This window comes from Aplysia californica, unplaced genomic scaffold (genome assembly GCF_000002075.1).
Source record: "Aplysia californica isolate F4 #8 unplaced genomic scaffold, AplCal3.0 scaffold00124, whole genome shotgun sequence".
In the NCBI taxonomy this organism is placed as follows: Eukaryota; Metazoa; Mollusca; class Gastropoda; order Aplysiida; family Aplysiidae; genus Aplysia; species Aplysia californica.
Genome location: NW_004797394.1, coordinates 41,944 through 65,380, shown reverse-complemented (window position 1 = coordinate 65,380; position 23,437 = coordinate 41,944). Strand labels below are relative to the sequence as shown.

Genomic DNA, 23,437 nt, shown 5'->3' with positions numbered 1-23,437 from the left:
CTTGCTCTCTCTCAGATTCTCTCCTAATTTACCCGGTGGGCTAATGACAGGTCAGCTGGCTATGCACCTAATTTCAGAATACTATGTATTATATATGCACAGAGATCTTATGTTCAAAAAGATTGTTATATATTTCACATAATATTATAGTATAGAGTGTAGATTGCACTGACAAAAAATGTGGAAGTTTTTTTCATCATATCGGATGTGGTGCTTTTATTTTATTTTACTTCTAGTCTAGTGTACCTTTATTTGAAGTTGAATTTGTACGACACAGTAGTGTGTTTAGCTTAGTTTGCAAGGAGGGGGGGCGGAGGGCGGGGGTGTTTCTGTTTTATTGTTGGATGGATTTCAGGATGTGTGAAAATTTTGAACCTGAAACCTTTCAAATTCATGGAATATTTTGCTCCAACAAGGTTGTGGATCACTATTCAGCAAAAGTGAGACATATACAGTGGAGTCCACTTACAACGAGTCCGAAAAAAACGAGAAGTCTGCCACATTATAAAGACACTATTCTAAAACCCCGTTTTTTTCTCCTCTTTACCTTTGTAAATAAAATACTGCTATAGCGCTATCAGACAAACATGCGAGTCGGTTATAGCGGTATATTGCTGCTGTTGTGCACAGTGCATAGGCCTATTTTACATCGTAAAACCTCGCCAGTTGAGAAACTTGTTGGTGATCTTGCGAAACAAAGAATAGGAGAGCCCATGTGCGTCAACAATAAAGGCTGGAGCAACTGAGTAGGGAGGGCGTGGCATGCGCAGACAAGCAGAACACATCATGTGATATGCCAGCGTAAGCCTAGTTTAGATTATCAAGGCCTACCATGCCTCTCACTTCTCCGATACGGGGATGGAGAGGTCACAGTAATGTGATGGATGGAGGGAATGTGTGACGTGCGCAAGCTGACAGAATGCACCACAGGGTGTGGTGGGGTGGGGGAAAACACAGCGGGCGAGTTAGCCCAGAGCCCTTCCTTTCTGATCGCCAACGCCAAGCTGTCAGTCCACATCGCTAGATCTAGCGCTAGAGAAAGAAACCTGATTCGATTTTTGATCAAGTAAGATCTAGAGGTCATGTTGAAGCAAAATCGTCATCAGGGGAGATAGCAAATGGAAATAAACAGAACATCAAACTCATAGATTACTCAGATTAGGCCGACTTAACAGTTTCCCTTGAATTTATTACTGGATCCCTTATAGCGAGAATCCTGCTATAACGGACATTTTGCTCCTGTCCCCTCCCTCTCGTTATAACAGGATTCCACTGTACTGGAATGGAAAATGGCTAAGCAATTGAATGGCATCTAAGTCTTGTGTATACATTGAAGGATGACCATAATTATTGTATCTTTTGCTTGGTTCTGGGTTGGGGAGGAATTCTGTAACGAGCGATCACTATGTTATCTAGATCAATGGCCATCAAAATCTTTTTACAAACACTTCATAATAACTTTCATCTAGATCGATGGCCATCAAAATCTTTTTACAAACACTTCATAATAACTTTCATCTAGATCGATGGCCATCAAAATCTTTTTACAAACACTTCATAATAACTTTCATCTAGATCGATGGCCATCAAAATCTTTTTACAAACACTTCATAATAACTTTCATCTAGATCGATGGCCATCAAAATCTTTTTACAAACACTTCATAATAACTTTCATCTAGATCGATGGCCATCAAAATCTTTTTACAAACACTTCATAATAACTTTCATCTAGATCGATGGCCATCAAAATCTCTTTACAAACACTTCATAATAACTTTCATCTAGATCAATGGCCATCAAAATCTTTTTACAAACACTTCATAATAACTTTCATCTAGATCGATGGCCATCAAAATCTTTTTACAAACACTTCATAATAACTTTCATCTAGATCGATGGCCATCAAAATCTTTTTACAAACACTTCATAATAACTTTCATCTAGATCGATGGCCATCAAAATCTTTTTACAAACACTTCATAATAACTTTCATGGGAGGTTCCCCCCCCCCCCCCCCCCCGTTTAGGATTAGGGTTAGTGCTAGGTTTATGGTTTGGGCAAAGTTTAGAGCTAGGATTAGGTTTGGGGTAACCGTTAGGGTTAGGGTTAATGGTGGGGTTAGGATTATAATCTAGATTTCATAGTTGTCCATCATTACGGAGCTCCTTCCCTCAATAGTTGTTTAGCTACTCAAGTTTATATACACTTAGAAAACATTTTTGCTGGAGAGCTGAAAATTACCATACTCTACTCAGCCTGAGGAGAACCTTGCTGTCAATATGGATGGCGATCGATGAACCTTTACTCTAAATGAGTTACTTCTCAGCAGCTCAATAGGAATGCCTGGGCAAAGAGACAGCTTTCTTGTTCCACATGTCTCTCTCGTCATATATTACTCAATGCTGCTATCTCTTCATATCTTTTATTTTTTTTTTAAACTCACACTAATGTATATGACCAGATCATCAATCACAGTGAACTGTCTGCTTCTTTTTATATCAAAGTAGAAAATAATTCTTTTCCTTTTCATAGGATGTGGCGGCAAAAAAGGGGGTGGAGTTGGGTTTACACAAGAATGAGGTTTTGGTGTATTTTAGAAAGCAGATTTCATTGCACAATCTATCCTGTTCTTACAAAAATGAAGCCTTCTCTGGTTACTGATTTACTGATGGATGGAGGGTGTCTCTGGGAGATCTTTCATGTGCACTCTTCCTTTAACATATTCTGTCTGTCCATATCACCTTAGTAGCACATTTAATAACATCATCTCAGTATGCTTTTAATTTTTTTTTTATGTTTTCAGATTTGAACAGCAAATGTCACTGAATACCTGTTTTCATTATGTTTTTTTGTTTTTTTAAGTCTTAATTTTTTTAAAGCAAAGGCTAATACTTTAGCTAACTTCCAAATTTCTAACCACTTTTATTTTCATAATTGATGACCAAAACCACATAGCTTTGTTGTTTAGTTCAAGAAAATTGCATAAAAACATGCAGTACACTTTGCTTAACATGAGAAGCTATTTTACACAAACGTGTTGTAAATATGAAAGGATTCCAAATCCCTATTTTTTTTACTCTCCTTACTTTAAGCATAGCGACTTTCCTCTACACAAAGAAATTCTCTGGTCACATGAAGTTCATATTATTATAATTTTATTGTACATGTACACAAAATTACACTTGTATTCTTTTTCTCTACTTCCATATAAGCTAAGAAAATAAAGTTTAAATGCGGAAACTTAGGTGAATGAATGTTATATACAGTCGAACCTGCCTTAACGGAAACCTGTGTTATACGGAACCCTGTCTTAACGGAATCTCCCCTCTCACCCCTTGATATTAGTCCTTTTTTTCCCTATCCATACGTTTTGTTTTACTATCGTATCCATACGACGTGGGGAACTCTGTGCTACCACTTTCAAAGAGGAAATTTACTTGATTATCCGATCCGTACGCTTTGCATAGCATGCAGTCTGTCAAAATGATTTTATGAGAAATACTGAAAGTTTCAACGAGATCTTCCCACTAGAAGTATTCTAAAATGTGAAGAATACAACCCCGGGGGTACAAAATGACCCCAGGGCGTACGGATAGGGTTAATTAACTGTGTAAAATGGAAACTTGTCCAACGCGAAAACGGAAAGAAAAATCCGCTCCCGTCCTAAGGTTTTACCTGTCTAAGATGAAATATGCTTTGCCAGTTCATTCCTGATTTGAAACAAAACTCGCAAGTTTTCTTCCGTCCGCCGGCTCTAGACTTAACGCCATGCTGCCGCGCGAGGAAGGGGAGTAGGGGCGCAATTTGAGGGTAGATGTTACCCCATCTATGTGAGCCCTGAGCCTTGAAGATGGTCAGGATGGTGTGGGTGTGAAATCTTCTGAGTGCCAGTGAAAGTGCTCGAGTGGACCGTGGCTCTCCAGCACAGAAACTTTCATTGGTAGCCAGAGGCCACAGGTGTGAAATTAGTTTGACCAATGCCTGCCACCCTGATCATACAGCCAGCTGAGAAAATGAGTTCCTTGAATCCTTGTTACTTGGTAGTGAGGGATGGCATTGGTTGACTGTGCTTATTACACCGATGAGTGGGGCTAAAGGTGGAAGCAAAGGAAGATGTTCAAACGATTCTGTTTTTAATAGGTCAAACAGTGGTCCTATGAAATGCAAGCACTGGTGGTAAATGGATAAATAAGACTGACGCCTGTCATTATCAGGGAGGTTAGCAGCTGAAAGGTGTGAAGTTTTGACCACCTTTGATTGCTTACTGCCGGCTAGAAAAGCGACCCTTGATCCCACCGGCTGGTCTTTGAAACCCCCCCCCCACCCCGCTCCATCTCTCCTTTTAAATTCTGCTGTCTAAGAGATGGAAAATGTCTTAATTTTTTTCTGGCTCCCTTGCGATTCCGTCTTGCACAGGTTCGACTGTATATAATATAATATGTATAATATATATATTATATATATCCATATATGTGTGTGCATTGAAAATGAAAGTCTGCATGAAAACTATTTAGGAAATTGTCTTGCCAGGTTGCACTTTATTTTAAGCTTTTGAAAATGACTAAGGACCTGATGATCACTCCTAACCCTTTCAGCCCCGGGCACATATATTTTCAGCTGCTACCTCCCACCATCCCAAGAGCGTATATTCTCAGTTTCGGGGGGTACCGAATTTGGGCATTTTAAAAAATAAGTAAGCCTAATTAAACTTTAATTTTCATAATATTTGTTCATTTACCTTTAAACTTTGATGTTATTATCTAAACCTCATTACAAAGATACTACATCACTTTTCAGAATGCATGCCAGTTTTTCTGAAATACTGCTGTATTGGCTGGGACTGGGGTTAGGCAGTGCACACAAATGCCTGGGGCTGGAAGGGCTAAATTGGTAGACTTTAGACATTCCATCCTTTCCTCTTGGGCTATTTTGGTCGTGTCGGTGATGGTCTAGTGGTAAGGCTGTTGGGCCCAATGTTGTACCTTTGGGAAAGATACTGTGCTTCAGTTTTCTTCACTTACCCTACATAGAAATGGGTACCCGGTAAAGTCTGAAAGGTTTTGCCACTTGTTTCTTTTTGAGTACTTAATCAGCTGCTTACATTGTTAGTGTTAGCTGCACTGGAAGCCGAGAATGTTTCCGAGTGTTCTTGGATCTGCTGGGGTACATGTAATACATATAATAGTTGTAAAGTGCATAGAGCATGGATATGTGCTGCATAAGTGCAATTCTTCTCTTCATCTTCTTCTTCTTCTTCTTCTTCTTCTTCTTGTCAATGAAATTCAAAATTGTGGCTTTTTCATGGCAAACAACAGGTCAATCACTCTGATGCTTGCTAAATCATCCTTCCTTACCTGGTCAGCCTTCACCGAAAATGGTTGATAATTACGGAAATTTATTTCAGCTACTCTTCAGCCATCATTCCCCCACCCCCAACCATACCCTCTTTTCCAGCTAGACTGGATGACGGAAACAGTTTAGTTGTCAAAGTAATATGGCTGTTATGTGTCCTCTTGTCTGTTATCTTTTAAAGTTATGGTCGTAGTATGGTACACAAAGTGGGGGGGGGGGATGCACTTTCAGGAGATGCTGGATTGCGGTGCAGACAACTCCTGTTCGAATCCTTGTTAAGACGTTCTTGACCTTTGACTGTTTGGGGAGTTATAAAGGCTCGGCTCTCTACCTCTCCTACAGGAGATGAACCTTAAGTCAAAGGCCTCACTTTTGATAATAGTAATAATAATACAAATAGATAGCATTTGTTTTGCGCAAATTCCATCTTAACAGCAAGCACTGTGCGCTTAACAATCTAATCTAAACACTTCTTAAATAATCATACAGTGGTGAAGGTGTGTTGTAAACAAATGGGCCATTCCGGGAAAAATGAAACTGCAGTGACACATATGTAAAGCAGGGACAATTATGACCTGCTTGAAAAAATTCTAAGCAGTGATGGACCCATTTATTTCTTCTTTTTTTTTTCTTTATTAGGAGGCAACATTCCTCTAACAATAAAGAATGGTTCTATCACTGCATAGAATAGTTTTTCTGTAGGTCATCATTTCTCTATCATTACATCGTTTTTCATGGAATGGCTCAAATACAATAACCAGGTGGGTTTTTTAAAAACAAATGATAGTAAGTGGAATGGAAGGATGACTTGAAAGTTTTTCTTCTTTTTGTGCTTTCGGTTATGTATTCTTTGTCATCTTACTGTTTCTGAGCACTGTGCAACCACTTCTTTGTTTAGGTATTTGTCTTTATCTGAAACAACCACATTATGAGCTTGGATCATGTTTGAAGATTATTCTGTGCAAGTGACTTGTCATTTTTATACTTGTTGGTTATGTCCAGATTTACTACTTCCCAATATAGTACACTACACTGTTTATGACTACATTGAATAATTCAGTCGAGTTGTCGAGTCTATGATGATATGAATGTGCGGGTCGTTTCTCATTAGATCTGCCTGGAGTTGTTTTGGTATGTAATAGGAGTTGAATACAAAAGTTGATCTGAAAATAATGCTCGTGTTTTGTGTCTTTTTTGCTTTTCACTTTCAATTAGTCATCTATTTGTTCAGTCAAATGTTTTAGGGTCACAGATTGTTATTTGCTTCTCACGAGTCTTGGAGAATTAGTAACCTAGTCAGTGTAGAAAACATATTTGGGATTAGCTTGTAATTGGTAATTCTTTCCTATCAAACATCTGTCGTCCTTTTCTCTCCTCCTTATTTTTGTTTGTTACTCTCTGGTACTATTACTTCATTATAGGGGGCTCTCGTGGTCTAGAGGTTAAGGTGTTGGCCTCTCATTCAGTTCAAAGGTCCCGGGTTCGAATCCGGGTAGCGACCGAAACATTTTCTTCTCTAAAATTGTCTCCTTTCACCTCCTTTCCAGCTCTCTAGCAATGTTCTGTTGTCTGCTTTAATTCCACTTTCTGCCCCCACTCCCTCACCTCCTTTGCCCCCTCCTCTGGGCTCCTGACTCTTTCTGCAGCCTTTCTACTGCTACTCCTTGGCTCCTCCTTACTGCTGTCTTTCTGCCACACCCCTGATCTTCTGGTAGGAAAGATCTACACCTAGCCTTCTCGGACAAGGGCGAAAAATCTCGGAGGGCCCGTGTGCAAGTTGCGCACGTTAAAGATCCCTTGGTGGTCTAAAATCGAAAAGAGTAGGCTTCGGCCGCCACCTGGGCAAAATTCCAAATTTCCTACCAACTGAAAATATTAGGTGTGTCCCTCCCGCGCGCTCATATGACCTATGCAGTTGCGAGCGCCGTAAAACACTTTACAAAAACAAAAAACCCCTTCATTATAGCGTCACCGAGTATTCTTCAAACTATATAATACTAATAAAATGATCAGATTTAAAAGATTTCCTTCTAAATCTCCTTATATCTCAGGTCACATATGGTTGCTTTTAAGCACAAGGGGGCTATCCCGAAAAATGCTGTTTTGAGAAAATCGAAGGTAACGTTTTTGCTCCTTGTTCAGTTTCTTTAAAAGACAAAGAGAGTTTTCTCTTTAACCAAACAAATACATTGTATACACATCAATGAAACTAAACTTCTACTATAGGTAGGGCAACGCCCACTTTTGGTGTAGGTCAAGATTTCTGGAAACCCCCAAAATCTGGGTTAGCCCGCTTGTCCTTAAAAGCAACCTTGTACTATACAGTACTTATTATACACGTATGTAGAATCTCTTCTTTTCTGTTTGCTGAAACTGGTTGACCACTTAATACTTTCTGTTCCGAGTGAAGACTTGGCAGCCACAATCAATAAGACAGCAAATAAACACAAATTTCTCAAATCTAAAGCACTGGCCTCTGGTGTAGTGATTAGGTTCTTCTCTGTTGTATGCTGGAGAACTGAGGTTTTTTGGGGGGGTAAGTGTTTTACGGCGCTCGCAACTGCATAAAGTCATATGAGAGTGCGGGACACATTATTAAACTTTTTCAGTTGGTAGGAAATTTTGAATTTTGCCTAGTTAGCCTACTCATCGATTTTAGACCACCAAGGGATCTTTAACGTGCCCAACTTGCACACGGGCCCTCCGAGATTTTTCGCCCTTGTCTGAGAGGGCTAGGTGTAGATCTTTCCTACCAGAAGATCAGGGGTGTGGCTGAAAGACAGCAGTAAGAAGGAGAAGCAGTAGAAGAAAAGCTGCAGAAAAAGTCAGGAGCCTAGAGGAGGGGGCTAAGGAGGTGAGGGGGAGGGGACAGAAAGAGGAGACGATAGCAGACGACAGAACATTGCTATAGAGCAGGAAAGGAGGTGAAAGGAGACAATTTTAGAGAACAAATTTTTTGGTCGCTGCCCGGATTCAAACCCAGCACCTTTGAATGAGAAGAAGCCCACACCTTAACCTCTAGGCCACGAGAGCCCCCGAACTGAGTTTGATTCCTGAGTGAGGAGAATTTTTATTGAGTATCTCTATCTTTCTGTGGGGAGGTTATGTCTCTTTCAGCCCAGGTTGGCCCTAACAGCAGTGACAGGTAGGCTTGAAGTAGCTTGCCACCTAAGTGATCTAAATTGGGGAAGTAAAACTTCTACAGTTATAGGTTATATGGATTTAAAATTCAAAGCCAAGGCAGATTATCGGGGGTTATTTTTAGGCAAAACAATTTTATTGTAAATCGGAATAGGATTCTGATTAAAGAAAGAAATTTCATCATTATAACATGATAAATTACATCTGTTTTTCTTATGGTCCACCTTGCTAAAATTCTATGGGAAAATTAAACTCATGATTGTTAGAGCCAATGGTATAAGTGAACTGTCCAGCCTGACTATATTCTCTTTGCTTTGCTTCACACTGCAAATCGTTAAGAAGGTGGAACACCTGGTTCCCCATTGGCAAATTCAAATAAGAAGAGGTTCAATGCATTTCTTATTCACATTGCACAGAAAACGTGAATGCAATCCTTGAATATTATCAACTCTACATTTTTCTACAAGTTGCAGTCTGTGTCCCACTCAGGATGGGTCAGCTATGACAAGACAGGGTTGAAGTTGAAGTGTCCTGCCCCCTAAACTATCTACATTGTGTTGAGAGGGGTATACGTATAATTCTAAAGGTGTCTGTAATCACAATCAATCTAGTCTAAGTCTAAGAGGTATAAAAAAACTTGTTCGAGTGAAAGAGTCTAAGCTAAAGAAAATATGTACATGTATGCCTATATTGTAGGAAGAGGAGACCATTCATTAATATCAATGAACTATGCCGTAAATGTTATTGAAAGACAAAGAGTCATCTTGAAAAGAGAGATTCATAATAATTGGGCAGTATGAGAATAATATGCTGTACAAACATTATACATCTCTGTATTACAACCATCAAGTAAATTTATATATAGGCTACCTTGGTGAAAGATAACCAATTGGAATGGATTTACAGTAAAGCTGAGAGATATATGTTTCGAGGTATTATCATGTTCATATAATAGGCTATATAGCACACAGCACACAAGCTCAACAAAACATTTCATGCAAAGAAATTGATTATGAATTGTTGCAATGTAAAGAGGCACCACTCAGAAAGAAGAATAGATATACTCTGTGTAGAAAGTAATAATACATGTATAACAAAACTAAACGTGTCTCCCTCGATTACCACTGCACTGTTGGATTTCAGATATCTGAGAATGCAGTTCTAATCAGTGATCATAGTAGAGTTCAAAACACAAACTTAGAGATCAATATTATACATATGATATTATATACACAAACATTTGTATCACTTAAAGATTGTAAGCATATTATCATAGAACAAGGCTGTCTTTAAAAAAGACCATCAAATTCACAACTTATTTCCTGCAGCATCATTCTTTTAACAGATTTTCTGCCTTCCCATATCTGTATGTGGTTGTTTGTCTGACAAAAGGGCCCATATGCTGGCAAAGACAATTTTGAGCTGGAGGCCTACAAAGGTGTAAGAGTGGTCACAGGTAAAAAAATGTAGTTCCATCAGAAAAACAAAGTAATTTAAATTCAAATTATAAGCTGGATTGGTCTTTTTACTTTATTTTTGTAACTTGTCTAACAAAACCTGCTAAATCTCCAAAAGTATTCAAAATGTCGTCATCTGAAAATTTTTTAAAAAACCAGCTGATTCAGAACTGGAAAACTTAAGTATATAAAACTACATGTACTTTTATCTCTATTAAAAAAATTTGCCGATACATAATTCCTTTTGTCAGACACTCAAGTTTATATAATAATTTCTAACCCCTTTTCTACTACAACTTATCTGATAAATATTAGTTCATCAAAATGTTTGCCCAGAGAAGGATATAGAGCTGCTACAAACTCAATTCATAGAATAAGTTCAGGAAAATTAAAATAGAAAAACTCTGTAACAAATGCCAAACAGGAAGGCCTATCATTTGATATTATAGAATTTGCCGTACCAGTTCGCCCTCACAACAGATGAATGTCACTGCTTCCAACAAATAAGATTAATTGGATTTAGTCTATTTTATCTCTCAAGTTTTCTGTTACAGTCTGTGATAGAGCATCAAATGCACAGCTGCCAGGAGAAGGAGTAAAGTGTAGGTCAGTGTTGTCATACCTGAAAAAAAAAAGTTAGACAAAATATAGTGAACAAATTTATTTCGAGTATGTTGTACTTTCACTCTAGATTGGGAATAACACACATTAGTGGTATTTTCACATCTCGTGAATAGCAATATTTTCTCTCTATATTGAAAACAGCAGTTTTAGGCATGGAGTTCTGCTTAAGTTAAGATTGATCTTTCAGTCTATACCATGAAGTTGTTGTACTTTTACGTTATTATGCTACTTTTAGTTTTGTTGATTGTTGTCTTGCAGTTCTATGTCCAATTCTCCAAAGGCTGAGCAGGTGTTCTGGCGTGGTTTACTCCTTCTGGCCTTTCATTTGTTTCAAACAGCTATTATCCTTATCGCTCCTCCTTTTTTCTGTTTGTTACTCTCTTGCAACACCTCTTATCTTAAGCACCTATGTGAGCTTATCTCAAGTGCCGTAAAACTTACTAAAACTAAAAGAAAAGACAAAACCTTACTTTGACTCAATCCCCAGACAATCCCTTTTGCCAGAGAGAGTTTGTAACTAACTGTGCCGTAGCAAATGCATTACATGCACAGGTGTTTCTAGTTGTAGTGAAAACAACTCTGATAGCAACATACCTGGATTTCCTGAATTTATGTGAGGGGCATAAGCTCCCAAAAGGTCCCTATTCTCCTCATTTGAAATGAATTCGATGAATCTTGTGCGCAACATCATTCTTTGCAGACCTGTGCAGCAAAAGCATATGGAAATTTAAAGAATTAATTTAATGGAAAAAAACACATGAAAGGATAGTTTGTGAACAATCAATACAAACTCACCTTGATTTCAAATAACTGATATATGTGAGGCATCGTGGTGATATCAGACGCTCATCAAAATACAGCTATCGGAGAAACAGGCATTTTTCAGCCAGTTTGAAAATTTTTATAGAATTTTTATTTTTGGCTCAACCTCTTATACGTCAACATTAAAAACACATTTCCATGTGAATTTTACTGAAAAATATTGATTAAATGCTCACAGTATGGACATTTTCAGTTTCCAAGGACTCTCAAGCTATTAGAGTTTCCAAACTTCAGCTGTCATTTTCTCGCTAATTTTAACTCAGAAATCAAGGGACCCCAACCTTCTTCAAATGCAAAAATCTCGACTTCTATTCAAGATAGATGGGTACTTTTTTCTCTTTAAAAGCAAAACAAATGAGCAGGCTTTAAAAAGATACCAATCACTCCACATGCTTAAAAATTGACGGATGCCTGATTCCACCGCGCCATGACACATATATAAAAATATAAAAATGGTGAGTGCTGTGAAAGACACACACCTATGCATTTTCCACAATTGTCGAAATTGGTACTAAACCCCGAATTCAAAGATCATTGAAATTGATCACCCATTGAGATGAAAGGTTATATACATGGATAATACTAACACTGAAAACTCGAAATCACTGATAGCATTTGCTCGTACATTTTGCCATCTCCAGAATCTCCTGTCGTCCTCAGTTAACCTGAATTATAAGGGTGTGGATGAACATATTTATCAGTCCTTGAAAAACGCCCGACTTATCCATATATGATTACAAAAGAAAAACAAAATTAAAATTTCATTTACCTGTGAAATGCACACGAGCTTTGGTCACACCAGCGACCTGTCCAATGACTTCCACAACAATATCACTTGGATCTGCACTGATGGCTGCAGCATATACGCGGGCTGCTGCACGCCTGTTGATGGAATTGTGTGAAAGACATAAATGACAGGGGCATACTGTTGTTTATCCGCCTCTTAAATAGCCTAATAGTGTTGATAGGGGCGTTAAACCCATACCATTTCATTTTTCTGTTCTTTATATAATCATCTGAAAACTTGTCATTACTGTGCTGCAATAATTATAGGAAAGGGGGAAGGGGGCAGGGGGAGAAAAAGGAATGTCTGAAAACACCCATTCCAGCAACTGAGATTAATAGATACACTACAAAAAAACCAGAAAAAGATAAGACGTATCCTTAGAAGTGAAGTATAAGTTAGGACTTATGGCTATGGGTCTTTCCAATAACCGGTTCTACAACTCCTGAACTTAGGTTGTCATATTCTACTGAAAATGCCTTTGCTGAGTGCATATCATATCAAAGTTTTCACACATAAAAGGATTCTTGCAATATAAACCTTATGCTGTACACTTCAGGCCAAGGCGTGAAAAGTGAACTAAGGGTGTAATTGGTAAATGATTAATACATGTATCTAATAATCCCAACTAAATTAAAGCCATAGCCTATCTCATTCATCTTTCCCTCTTACTAGTCCTAACTTCATTGAATCTTACTTTTCTCTGAATCTTACTTTTTTTTTTATATCTCTGCCCATCCCCCTTTACTCCCCCCCCCCCTCTCTCTCTCAGACAAACACACTTAAACACACACTCACACACACACTCTCTCTCTCTCTCTCTCTCATACACACACACACACACACACACACACACACACACACACACACACACACACACACACACACACACACACACACACACACACACACACACACACACACACACACACACACACAGACTAAAGTTCACACAAAACAAAAGAACACATACACACATATGCACACACAAGTCTAGCTCTTCAGTCTGAAGTAATGCTCCTCAGAATTCACGGAGAGTGTCATTTTGTGCCACATACGTGTTCTTTTAAAACACTGGTTTTTAGTGCAAGCAAACTGCGACAATAACAAGAAGTGATATTGACTACGGCCAACACAGCTGTGTGATTCCCATAAAACTGTCAAGCAAGAATCTTGACGTTTTTTAGCTCAGTGTGTTATGCATATATGGCATATTTACAAGGGAAAGATATATATATATATATACACATACATGATGATTCGAAGAAGAATCTATCATTCATCTGTCATTATGTTAAAGGAAAAATTAACATAATTCCATTAAATCAACCTTCTATTTGATATGGAATGGTGTGGTCTGAATATTTTGTTCAGATTATATTTTTAAAAAATCTCTCTTAAATGAGCCTCCTCTCCCACTAAAATGCATCATTTTGATTGATCAACATTTGAACTTGTAAGAACCGATACAATATTTATCAAGTCTTGTCATTCTCATCTGCAGCGAATTTTACTGAACTTCATCAATCACATACTTGTCAAGGTTTGCTGAGGCTGAGAACTCCAGAGGAACAGATTCGTCTGTGATGGGAATGATGTCCCCACAGGCCTGTCGAGGGGCTCCCTGATCTCTTACGTGGAGAACCAAAGACCTTCCTTGAACTGAACAGAACATTCACAAATTATACAATAGGCTATGTATATTTTTTCTCTTACATGATGGAGAACCAAAGACCTTCCTTGAACTGAACAAAACATTGTATATTTTTTCTCTTACAAGATGGAGAACCAAAGACCTTCCTTGAACTGAACAGAACATTCACAAATTATACAATACGCTATATAACTATATTTCTTGTTCTCTTTTGTTGAGAACCAAAGACCTTTGAACTGAGCAAAATATTGACAAATACAATATAATGTATATTATTTTTGAACAGGTAAATCATTTGTATGTTTTTTGCAAACATACAATTGTTTTGAAAATTTTGATAAATACCTTATTAAGATAAATTTTTCAAAAACACATAAATATTATTCCATAAGTTTGTTGGTCTTAAATGAAATTTCTGATTTTCAAAATCATGTAGACGACAGGAAATCACATCCCTGTTTTTCTTGGAACTCTTACTTTGATTAAGCATAAAAACAAAATATGCATTGAAAAATGGTTTCCTTAAAGTACAATTTAAAAAATTAATTGCTGTCTTTTACTGCCTTGCCAAGTCACGAATCAATAAATTAAGCTTTAGGAAATTTGTCTACATCAAAAGGTTTAAAGATCATGATAAAAATCAGTACTATTAGGCAATGTGAAAGAAAAGACAATATGAGAGAAAGGAAAACAGTGCAAAAAATACCATTCAAAATGAATTTTTACAAATTGAATACCTGAAAATTTTCCTGTCAGGGGCAGATCTATATCAGTGTAAGCATTTCGTCCACCTCCAACATCGTAGACTCCAACCTTTTTGGCCTGATCTCCGACCTCACATCTCAGAGGATTTGTCCGCTTGCATTCCTCTTTGTAGTTCATCTGTCAAATAGATGCATTAAATTGTTAGACTTTTTATTTGTTTAAACACCGTTTCAAGTTACCAGCCATCATACAATACCAGCCTTCCTATTTCTGGCACTCCAGATAGGACTTGTGTTGCTGCCTATGTTTGTAAGGAAAAAGCATTCTCATCAGAATGGTTTATAGGGCCTACAATTTTATTTCCATAAATTTTCATCATCTACCTCATAAAGAGCACAACATGTGTTTGATCCCATTCAGAACAGGTTAGTTCAAGCAAAGGTAGACAAAGACCTGTTTTTATTTAATTTAGATACTTACACCACTGACTGAGGTGTCTTTAGGCCATTCCCAAAGGGGGGACACTTCTTGTTCAAGCATAGTAGAATTGTAAATGGGCTGACTCATGTCACGCTCATAACTGTGCCTGATCTACAACAGGGAACTGCTGCTTTTTCTTTCCTGATCCTTACTATTGTCATTTTTTCCTCTATTTCTTTTATATGTTTGTGACTCTCTTGTGACCAGCTATTTTGGGGTGCCTTGATAGTCGAAGCAGACCTTGTGCTGTTGAAGCTAGAGAGGTGAGCAGTCTAAGTCTGATTCCCTGTAAAGACTTCTCTGTTGACACCCACCTCTTGGCGCTCATATGACCTTATGCAGTTGCGAGCGCCGTAAAACCCTCTACTATAATATAAAAATAAAGTATTCTTGTCTCTCAACTTGAAATAAGTGCTGCTGGGACATTAACATACTTTTGGTGGTTAACAATAGTAAAAACAAATTATTGAGTTATTATTAGCTGTTTGACTCAGAACACATACAATGTAAAAGTAAAAGACTAAAATTTTTGTTTTCCGCTTTTGCATACAAATGAAAAAAAATATTTCAGAATGTTTATTTTTTTAACCCATTATCATATCTCTGCATAATAAAAGAAAGTGTGCATCGCATGACTGTTACTTAATAATAATAAATAATAAATAGCATTTGTATTGCGCATGTCCCCACTCGAAAGCAAGCTCCATGCGCTTTACACTATATATTACCCCAGCAGACCAAAGAACACTCAGAAACATTCTCAGCTTCCTGGGAAGCGTACAGTGCAAGCAGCTGGTTAAGCGCTCAAACACTAACAAACTGAGCATCTGTTTGCAGATGGTTGAAAAATGTGGTAAAAGTTTGATGGTTTAGAGTTCTATATAATAATCCATGCGTGGGAGATATTATTTTCCTCTTTACAGCTCACACAGAGCAAAGGGTGCTCAACTTTTAATATAATCTAAATTAATTGTGCCTTAAAAGGTATTAAATTACATCACATTCAATTTGTCAGAGGGTTGGAGCACACCTCTTATGGTCTAAGCATGTTGTTCTCTCTGCATTTCCGTCTTGTGACTGTAATAAATTTTATTTCAGGCATACCATACTGCTTTCTATGGAGTATGCATAGGATTTATCTTAATTTAAGGAAAACTCAGCATGAAATAAGATTTAATGTCCAGTGTTATAATTACACTTTTACTTTGTACACTTAAAAATCATATTAAGGTTTCTGTTATGATCCATTAAACTATTTTATGAACTTCATATTACTAGATGGCGTAATGCATGTGCTTTGAGAAGGATGCCTGTAAGCAACATTACCCTGCTTTAGTTTCGAAACAGCATTTTCACTTGGATTTGAGTAATGTCTCAGATCTTACCTCATTAGCAAATGCTCTGTATGGATCAAAATGTCCCAGAGCACTTGCACAAGGCTTATCCACAGCGTTGGCATCCCCGTAGATTGGACTAACATGAACATGCCAGTTGTGTCTGGGGGTCTGCAAAAATAAAAGGAATAAAAATATTTTTTTTTCTTGATAAGACTTATGGCTACAATTGTGCACTTTGAGAAAAGCTATGCATTTTGCTCAGTTTCTAAGAAAAGAGGTTAATTACCCACAGCTATTAAACCTAAATAACAAACTAAAAACTTACTGACTAAATGTATGTAGAAATATTATAATGCAGTTTTGTATTTATCGAAGGAAAACAAGAATCAAGGTCGCTTCTAAGGAAGTGAATGTCATTTTTTTACTATAAAAAAGTAAAGGGAGGTGAAAGCACCTTGTTATACTCGACATCAAAGAGGAGACAGAGAAAAATATACAATATGTAGCGGTATAAAGCAGTCTAGGCTTTTCTAGCCTAAGTTCAAAACCAACCATTTAAACAGACAGGCACAACAATTTACCCAAGCTCCATCTGAGTTGACAAAATTCAGCACAATGGAAGTATCACTCATTGTTCCATCTTCAAATATGGTTTGAGACTGAAAAAGAAACGCGTGTGTGATTTGAGATAATCAAGATTTTCAGCAGAAATAAAAAAAAATTAATCCTTGGAGGGTTATTTTTTTTAAACAAAAAAGCTTGGGGGGGGGGGGGGGTTAATAAATAAAATACACAAATAATTTTCAATCATCAATTATCCTACCATTAGCCTACACTAAAAAAGACTGGATGACTAGACTGTTAGAATTCTTTTACTTTAACAAATAAATCCATGGTGTGTTCAAGTTGAGCTATTAAGTAGGTTAAACCTACTTTGAATGATTTATTATTGTTTTAAAATATAAACCGACCCCAATGGTAGCTAGCTTGTGAAAGCACAATAGATCATTGTGCTCTTTTATTCATACAGTGATGTGCTTACCCGTTATCCATTGTGCTGTGACAGTATGAATGTTTGCTTACGTTTCAGCGCTAATCTAAAGAGTGTGTGTATGCATGTTCATCCGCTTATGTTTTGTGTTGAGATGAAGGTATTGTACACAACCTAGAGCTATATTGTATGAGAATAGACGCTACATATATTAATCAGCATTAATAATATTGTTACTTACAAAAACATACTCTAGTTACTACACTGAACCAGAAAGAGTCACTTAACCCACACTGAATGTTCTGACATGACCACATCATAGGTTTGTTTGTTTGTTTTTGTAAGTGTTTTACGGCGCTCGCAACTGCATAAGGTCATATGAACGTGCGGGACACACTAAACTTTTTCAGTTGGTAGGAAATTTTGAATTTTGCCCGGGTGGCGGCCGAAGCCTACTCTTTTCGATTTTAGACCACCAAGGGATCTTTAACGTGCACAGCTTGCACACGGGACCTCCGAGATTTTTCGCCCTTGTCCGAGAAGGCTAGGTGTAGATCTTTCCTACCAGAAGATCAGGGGTGTGGCTGAAAGACAGCAGTAAGAAGAAGCCAAGGAGTAGCAGTAGAAAGGCTGCAGAAAGAATCAGGAGCCCAGAGGAGGGGGCAAAGGAGGTGAAGGGGTGGGGGGCAGAAAGAGGAGACGAAAGCAGACGACAGAACATTGCTAGAGAGTAGGAAAGGAGGTGAAAGGAGACAAATTTAGAGAAGAAAATTTTTTGGTCACTACCTGGTTTCGAACCCGGGACCTTTGAATGAGAGGCAAACACCTTAACCTCTAGGCCACAAGAGCCCCCACATCATAGGTATCGTAAGAGATATAAGAGAGTGCAGATGGTGACTTTGTGAACCACTGTAACTCACAGGACAATACTGTAACAAGGAGGCTATCAGCACCAGTTCAGTCATTAACAGAAAAGAAAGAATTTAAATGAACAAGCATTATATTTAACTAAGAGCAATATTATTTCCATGATTCTGGCACTCACAAAAAAATTTCAACGGTTTCTTGATATTCTGAAAGTGGGCAGTGATAATGTCATAAACAGTTGAATATCTTTGCAATTGAAATAGTCCAAGACGGCCATCCATTGTCAAGAAGAAAAGCGGTTGTCTTAAACAGGTGGATGTCTTGGACGATGTTTTTATATAGAAACATATGCAGAAAGGGAAGTGGGGAGCAGTTGTTTGTATAAGTACGTGATTGTCTTTGACAGGGTGGCTGTTTGAGCAGGCTTGATGGTATTTCACCGAAAGAGTAAAAACTTGTACAGCACAATTACATTTTCCATTCACTTCACAATCCCTCTCAAACTCCACCTTTCTTTTTTTCTCTCCGACAGGTTTCCCTTTTAATTAATGGTGAAAATACACGTGAATAAGGTTGAACCTGCTCTTACAGTCACTCCAAGGCAATGATCTGTACATATGACCCCTTCTACTCCCCCCCCCCCACCCCTTGTATTATTTCTTTACTTTAATGACACTGTTGAAGATGTCCACCTGCCTAAGACAATTGCCTTTCTCTTCAATGATGGGAGGCTGTCTTTGAAAATGTTGACTGTACTTTTACCCTGTGACTCATGTGTGGGATCATAGGGCAGGTTGTCTCTGCCTTTCTTCTTTTGTCTTATTTTTTTCTGTTTCTTAAACACATGCTCCGCACTTGAAGTGACATGTCTTTATCTTGATGCACCCCTCCCCCCTCCTTAACCCCATCCCACCACATTCCCTGAAAATCTAGACTCAAATTGAAAAACCAAAGCACCAGAGTCTTACCAGATGGGCTGTTCCCTGTACCCTGCCTGTGAACGTAACAACTGCACTAACAGGTTTTGCCTCTCCAGGGTAGTAGTGCACTTCTATCTTGGCACAGGATTCGATGTTGGCACCATTATAAACAGCCAAAGATCTCCCCAAGATGCTTGTTACACCAGTCAGTTGAAGGTTGCTGTCTGTCCAATCTGTCCGAGGTGTTGATATGTGTCCTATCTGTGTGTAGAATAAAGGTAAAGCTATATTTCAGTCTATGAATATAACAGGGACCCCCCCCCCCCCCCATTAAAACGGATAAATAAGTTAATGGTTAGTCTATAAAAGTTTATACACCAGATGGAAATTTTAAGCAGTGATTAATATCTTATAAAGAAACGATAAGCAAGGCATTTCTTTCAACGTTTTCACTAAATCTGGAGGCATACTTATACTACTGAGGGCTACAAGAATACTGGCACTTTGTCCAAACCGGCATCCAAAACATTTTCAATATTTTCATGTTATTTCATGTTTACACTTAGTACTTAGACAGCAATCCTTAATAAAAAACAACTTGTTTTTATTGATCAATGGCATGTGTGATGGAAAAATTCCAAACCTCAAAGTCCATGTCTGTCATTGGACTTGCTTGATTTCTCACAACAGCCAAAGGATTGAATAAACCACCAATGTTAGAACACGGATTTCCATCATCAGTTGGTGGCAGTGTCAAAATCTTCAGTCTATGGAATGACGAGTGATAGATGAAACAATGAGTTAGTTTTAGTAGAGGTTTTACGGCGCTCGCAACTGCATAAGGTCATATGAGCGCCAGAAGATTAGAGGTGTTACAAGAGAGTAACAAACACAAAAAAGAAGGAGGGGAGATAAGGACGATAGACAGGAAAGAAGAAGCAAACCACACCAGAGCACCCGCCGCCAACCACCCACTTGAAACAATGAGAAATTGAAAAAAAAAAAAGGAGAGGTATATATATATATATATATATATATATATATATATATATATATATATATATATATATATATATAACAAACATCGGTTTCAACAACAAACGCTCTTAGTGTCGTCCACTAATGGGGAACAGGTCATCAATATGTCCAATGCTTAACTTACATTTCAAACATGGAACCACCAACTGCTTATAACTTTAATAAAGCCAATGTTATGAGTAAAAATACATCGTGTGGCAACTTCTTTCTCCAAAGACCAGCATGGGCAACCCCAAATACGGCAAAACTAAACAACTTATCAAAACTTACTTCAACAGATTTATAACATGGTCATGGTGCTGAGCTCAGGGGTAAAAATAAAAACCTCAAAAAGACTGCCAAATAATGATACCCCTCCTCTCCCCCCCCCCTCATCCAAAAATCAAAATATCCTACAATTAACATGCCCCGAGCTATATTTGTGTAAGACTCATCAAATTCTATTTTATCTTGTGTCTTCATAAAATTCCAGAATCACGATTTTTCTCTTCACCTGTGGTCAGCTGTAAGTCCTGTCAGTCGATTGGACACAATTGTTGATCGGGCTCCTACCCCAGGCTTTTGCTGAAAAGTTATTGACCCCGTAACAGCTCCGCCTTGAAGCCGAGCTACAAGTTTTGGAGCCCGGAGCGGCATAATTTCTGCACAAGATAAAATTACCGATCCATCTGCACTCATGATCACCAGTGATTTACCAATGATCGAATTTTGGCCAGACAGTGCAGTGTTGCTGTCTGTGAAGAAGTATTTTGTTGATATTCCTGAAAAAAAAAGTACACTCAGAGCTAGATTGAGCAACATGTGTGAAAATACAATAAAATATTAATCTACATGTGCAGTCATGGAAACCCAAAATCTATAGGCCTATCTGTAAAGAAGGGGGAAATATTTGTGATTTCCTGGGATACTAGGACTTGATAATGTAAAATAGTTTTTGGAATTAACTTTACCCACGTAATTGAAACTTACATTACAAGAAAGGTTAATCTTCTGTCTTGTCTCAACATCCTTTTCAGGAAAGTAAAGAAGAGAGAGAGAGAGATACAAAAAAGGTGAGGCGGGGAAGGAGAATCAGATGGGGGGTCAAAGTGAAAAATGAGCCAAATAAGATTGATATATTGTTATCTCTGAAATAAAAAAAAAGAGAGGTTATATAATTATATATGTGTATATTTTAAAAATATGCATGAAAAGTAATAAACAGAGAGCAGAAATGGTATGGCTGAGATGTTGCCTTCTAATTGCCTAGTTTTACACTAATGAATCATGACAATGCCACTTTCAGTTTCTGTACTCACCTTCATTTGTGCGAATGTTTATTTCACCAAGTCTGGGATACAGATCGCCTTCTTTGCAGCTCAGCTGATTCATACGGTTACAATATGGACTGTATTGTCCTTCTGTTAGCTGTTGCCACAAGTTCCCGGGGTTATAGGTAGATCCTGTTGAAGCACATCTATCAGCAACATTCTCTGACAAAAAGTCATCACCTGGCTGAGGACAATTTTTGTAATGTAAAAAAAAAGTCTTTAATGCCCCTTCATCAAAATAGATAAATGAAAAGGAAAGAATATTAAAAGTAATAAAAGAGTGAATTTGAATAAAAACAGGAATGTTTAAAAAAACAAAACAAGGAAAGACCTCTTTATCTAAAACCAAAACAGACCAGAAAGTAAAAAGAATTTCCTTTGTTGAAAAGAAAACTAAAGACCAGAAAGCAGGAATAACATTTTATAACAATGTACATGTATTTGCAAAATGTGCAACTGCTACAGTTTAAAAAAAAAGAAATTACAACATACATATTAGGCTACGTATTTTAATCCAATCAATAGGTTTCTTTTCTCTTCCACCTTCAGAGTGAGACTGGTTCATGCACGTATCTGCTGAAGACTGAAAACAACACAATATCATCGTGGCATCTCAACCATCTCCATCCACCCCCCCCCCCCAACCTCCCACCAAAAACAACTTAAAATAACCAAAGAGTAAGCTAATTCGTAGTTGCTATTATAAAACCCTTTAAGGTGCTATTCAAACATACTGCACTCCATCAATTTCTATGCGCACAAACAAATTTATCTGCGCAATATTATTATTATTCTTTAAACAGAAAATATGTATAATTACAGGGTTGGCATTTATTCTCCATCGATGTCCCAGCGAGCCGGGTCGGCCATCATTATAGTCCAGCTGTAAAGAGATTGACGTGTCTGCACTGGGATCGTTTGCAGCTTGTACAAAGACAGCATGGCCAATCACAGGGTACTTAAAGGTGGCTACTGCAGCGACAACTTCTTCATGGGGCTCTATATTGGCACAAATCCATCTGTCATTGGAAAAAAAAACCCGCGATGATAGAACATAACACAGTACATAAACATATAAAAACGAAACAGAATTACAGTAGACCAGTGCTTGTCAACCTGGGCGATACACCTCCCCCCCCCCCCCGGGGGGGGGGGGGGGGGGGGGGGGGGGGGGGGGGGGGGGGGGGGGGCGGTGCTACTGACTGAAGTGTCTTTAGGCCAATCCCAAAGGGCGCGGGGGGGAGGGGGACATTAATATGTTCTTATGCACAGTAGAATTGTAAATTGTAAATGAGCTGATTCATCAATGTCATGCTCATAACTGTGCCTGAACTGCAACAGGGAACTGCTGCTTTTTCTTTCCTAATCCTTACTATCGTCATTTTCTCCCTCTACTTCTTTTGTATGTTTGTCACACTCCTGTGACCCGCTACTTCTGGGGTGCCTTGATAGTCGAAGCAGACTTTGTGCTGTTGAAGCTGGAGAGGTGCGCAGAGTATGCCTGACTCCTTGTAAGGACTTCTCTGTTGACATCCACCCCTTGTTGCTCACATGACCTTATGCAGTTGTGAGCGCCGTAAAACCCTACTAAAACAAACAAACAAACAACCTGGGCGATATCGTCCATGAGTGGGCGATTTGTTCATTTTGGAGGACGGTGAAGACCACCCGGGTAGAGACAGGTATTATTATTCAATGCCCCGCTTGGAAATACATGATGTAGATGGGCCGCACGAAAATGCTAGCCTCCTAAGCAAAAGTGGACGCTGGCTGGTAAAAAAGGTTGACAGGCACTGATTCTAATGACGGACGGAATATTATCAAAATATCAAAACTAAAAAAAAAATCAAAAAGACAAAAATCAAAACTTACTAGATCTAGATTCAGATACAAGATGATGTTCTCAAGATTGAAATTGTAAGGGAAAATATCTAGCTAGATCTATACAACATT

The 23,437-nt window shown here is 38.1% G+C and overlaps 1 protein-coding gene across 1 annotated transcript in view; it reads right to left on the bottom strand.

The window, feature by feature from the left end:
- Window positions 1–8,599: 8,599 nt before the first annotated feature.
- The window catches only part of LOC101847577, a gene marked incomplete at its 5' end in the record, with an annotated part of 21,168 nt that continues 6,330 nt past the window's right edge, over window positions 8,600–23,437 (bottom strand). Inside the window, 12 exon segments of the mRNA XM_005096251.3 lie at window positions 8,600–10,574; window positions 11,171–11,278; window positions 12,168–12,280; window positions 13,718–13,844; window positions 14,574–14,718; window positions 16,407–16,526; window positions 16,940–17,017; window positions 19,185–19,397; window positions 19,780–19,903; window positions 20,668–20,935; window positions 21,473–21,668; window positions 22,305–22,503. Coding sequence (XP_005096308.2) covers window positions 10,501–10,574; window positions 11,171–11,278; window positions 12,168–12,280; window positions 13,718–13,844; window positions 14,574–14,718; window positions 16,407–16,526; window positions 16,940–17,017; window positions 19,185–19,397; window positions 19,780–19,903; window positions 20,668–20,935; window positions 21,473–21,668; window positions 22,305–22,503 — 1,765 coding nt within the window.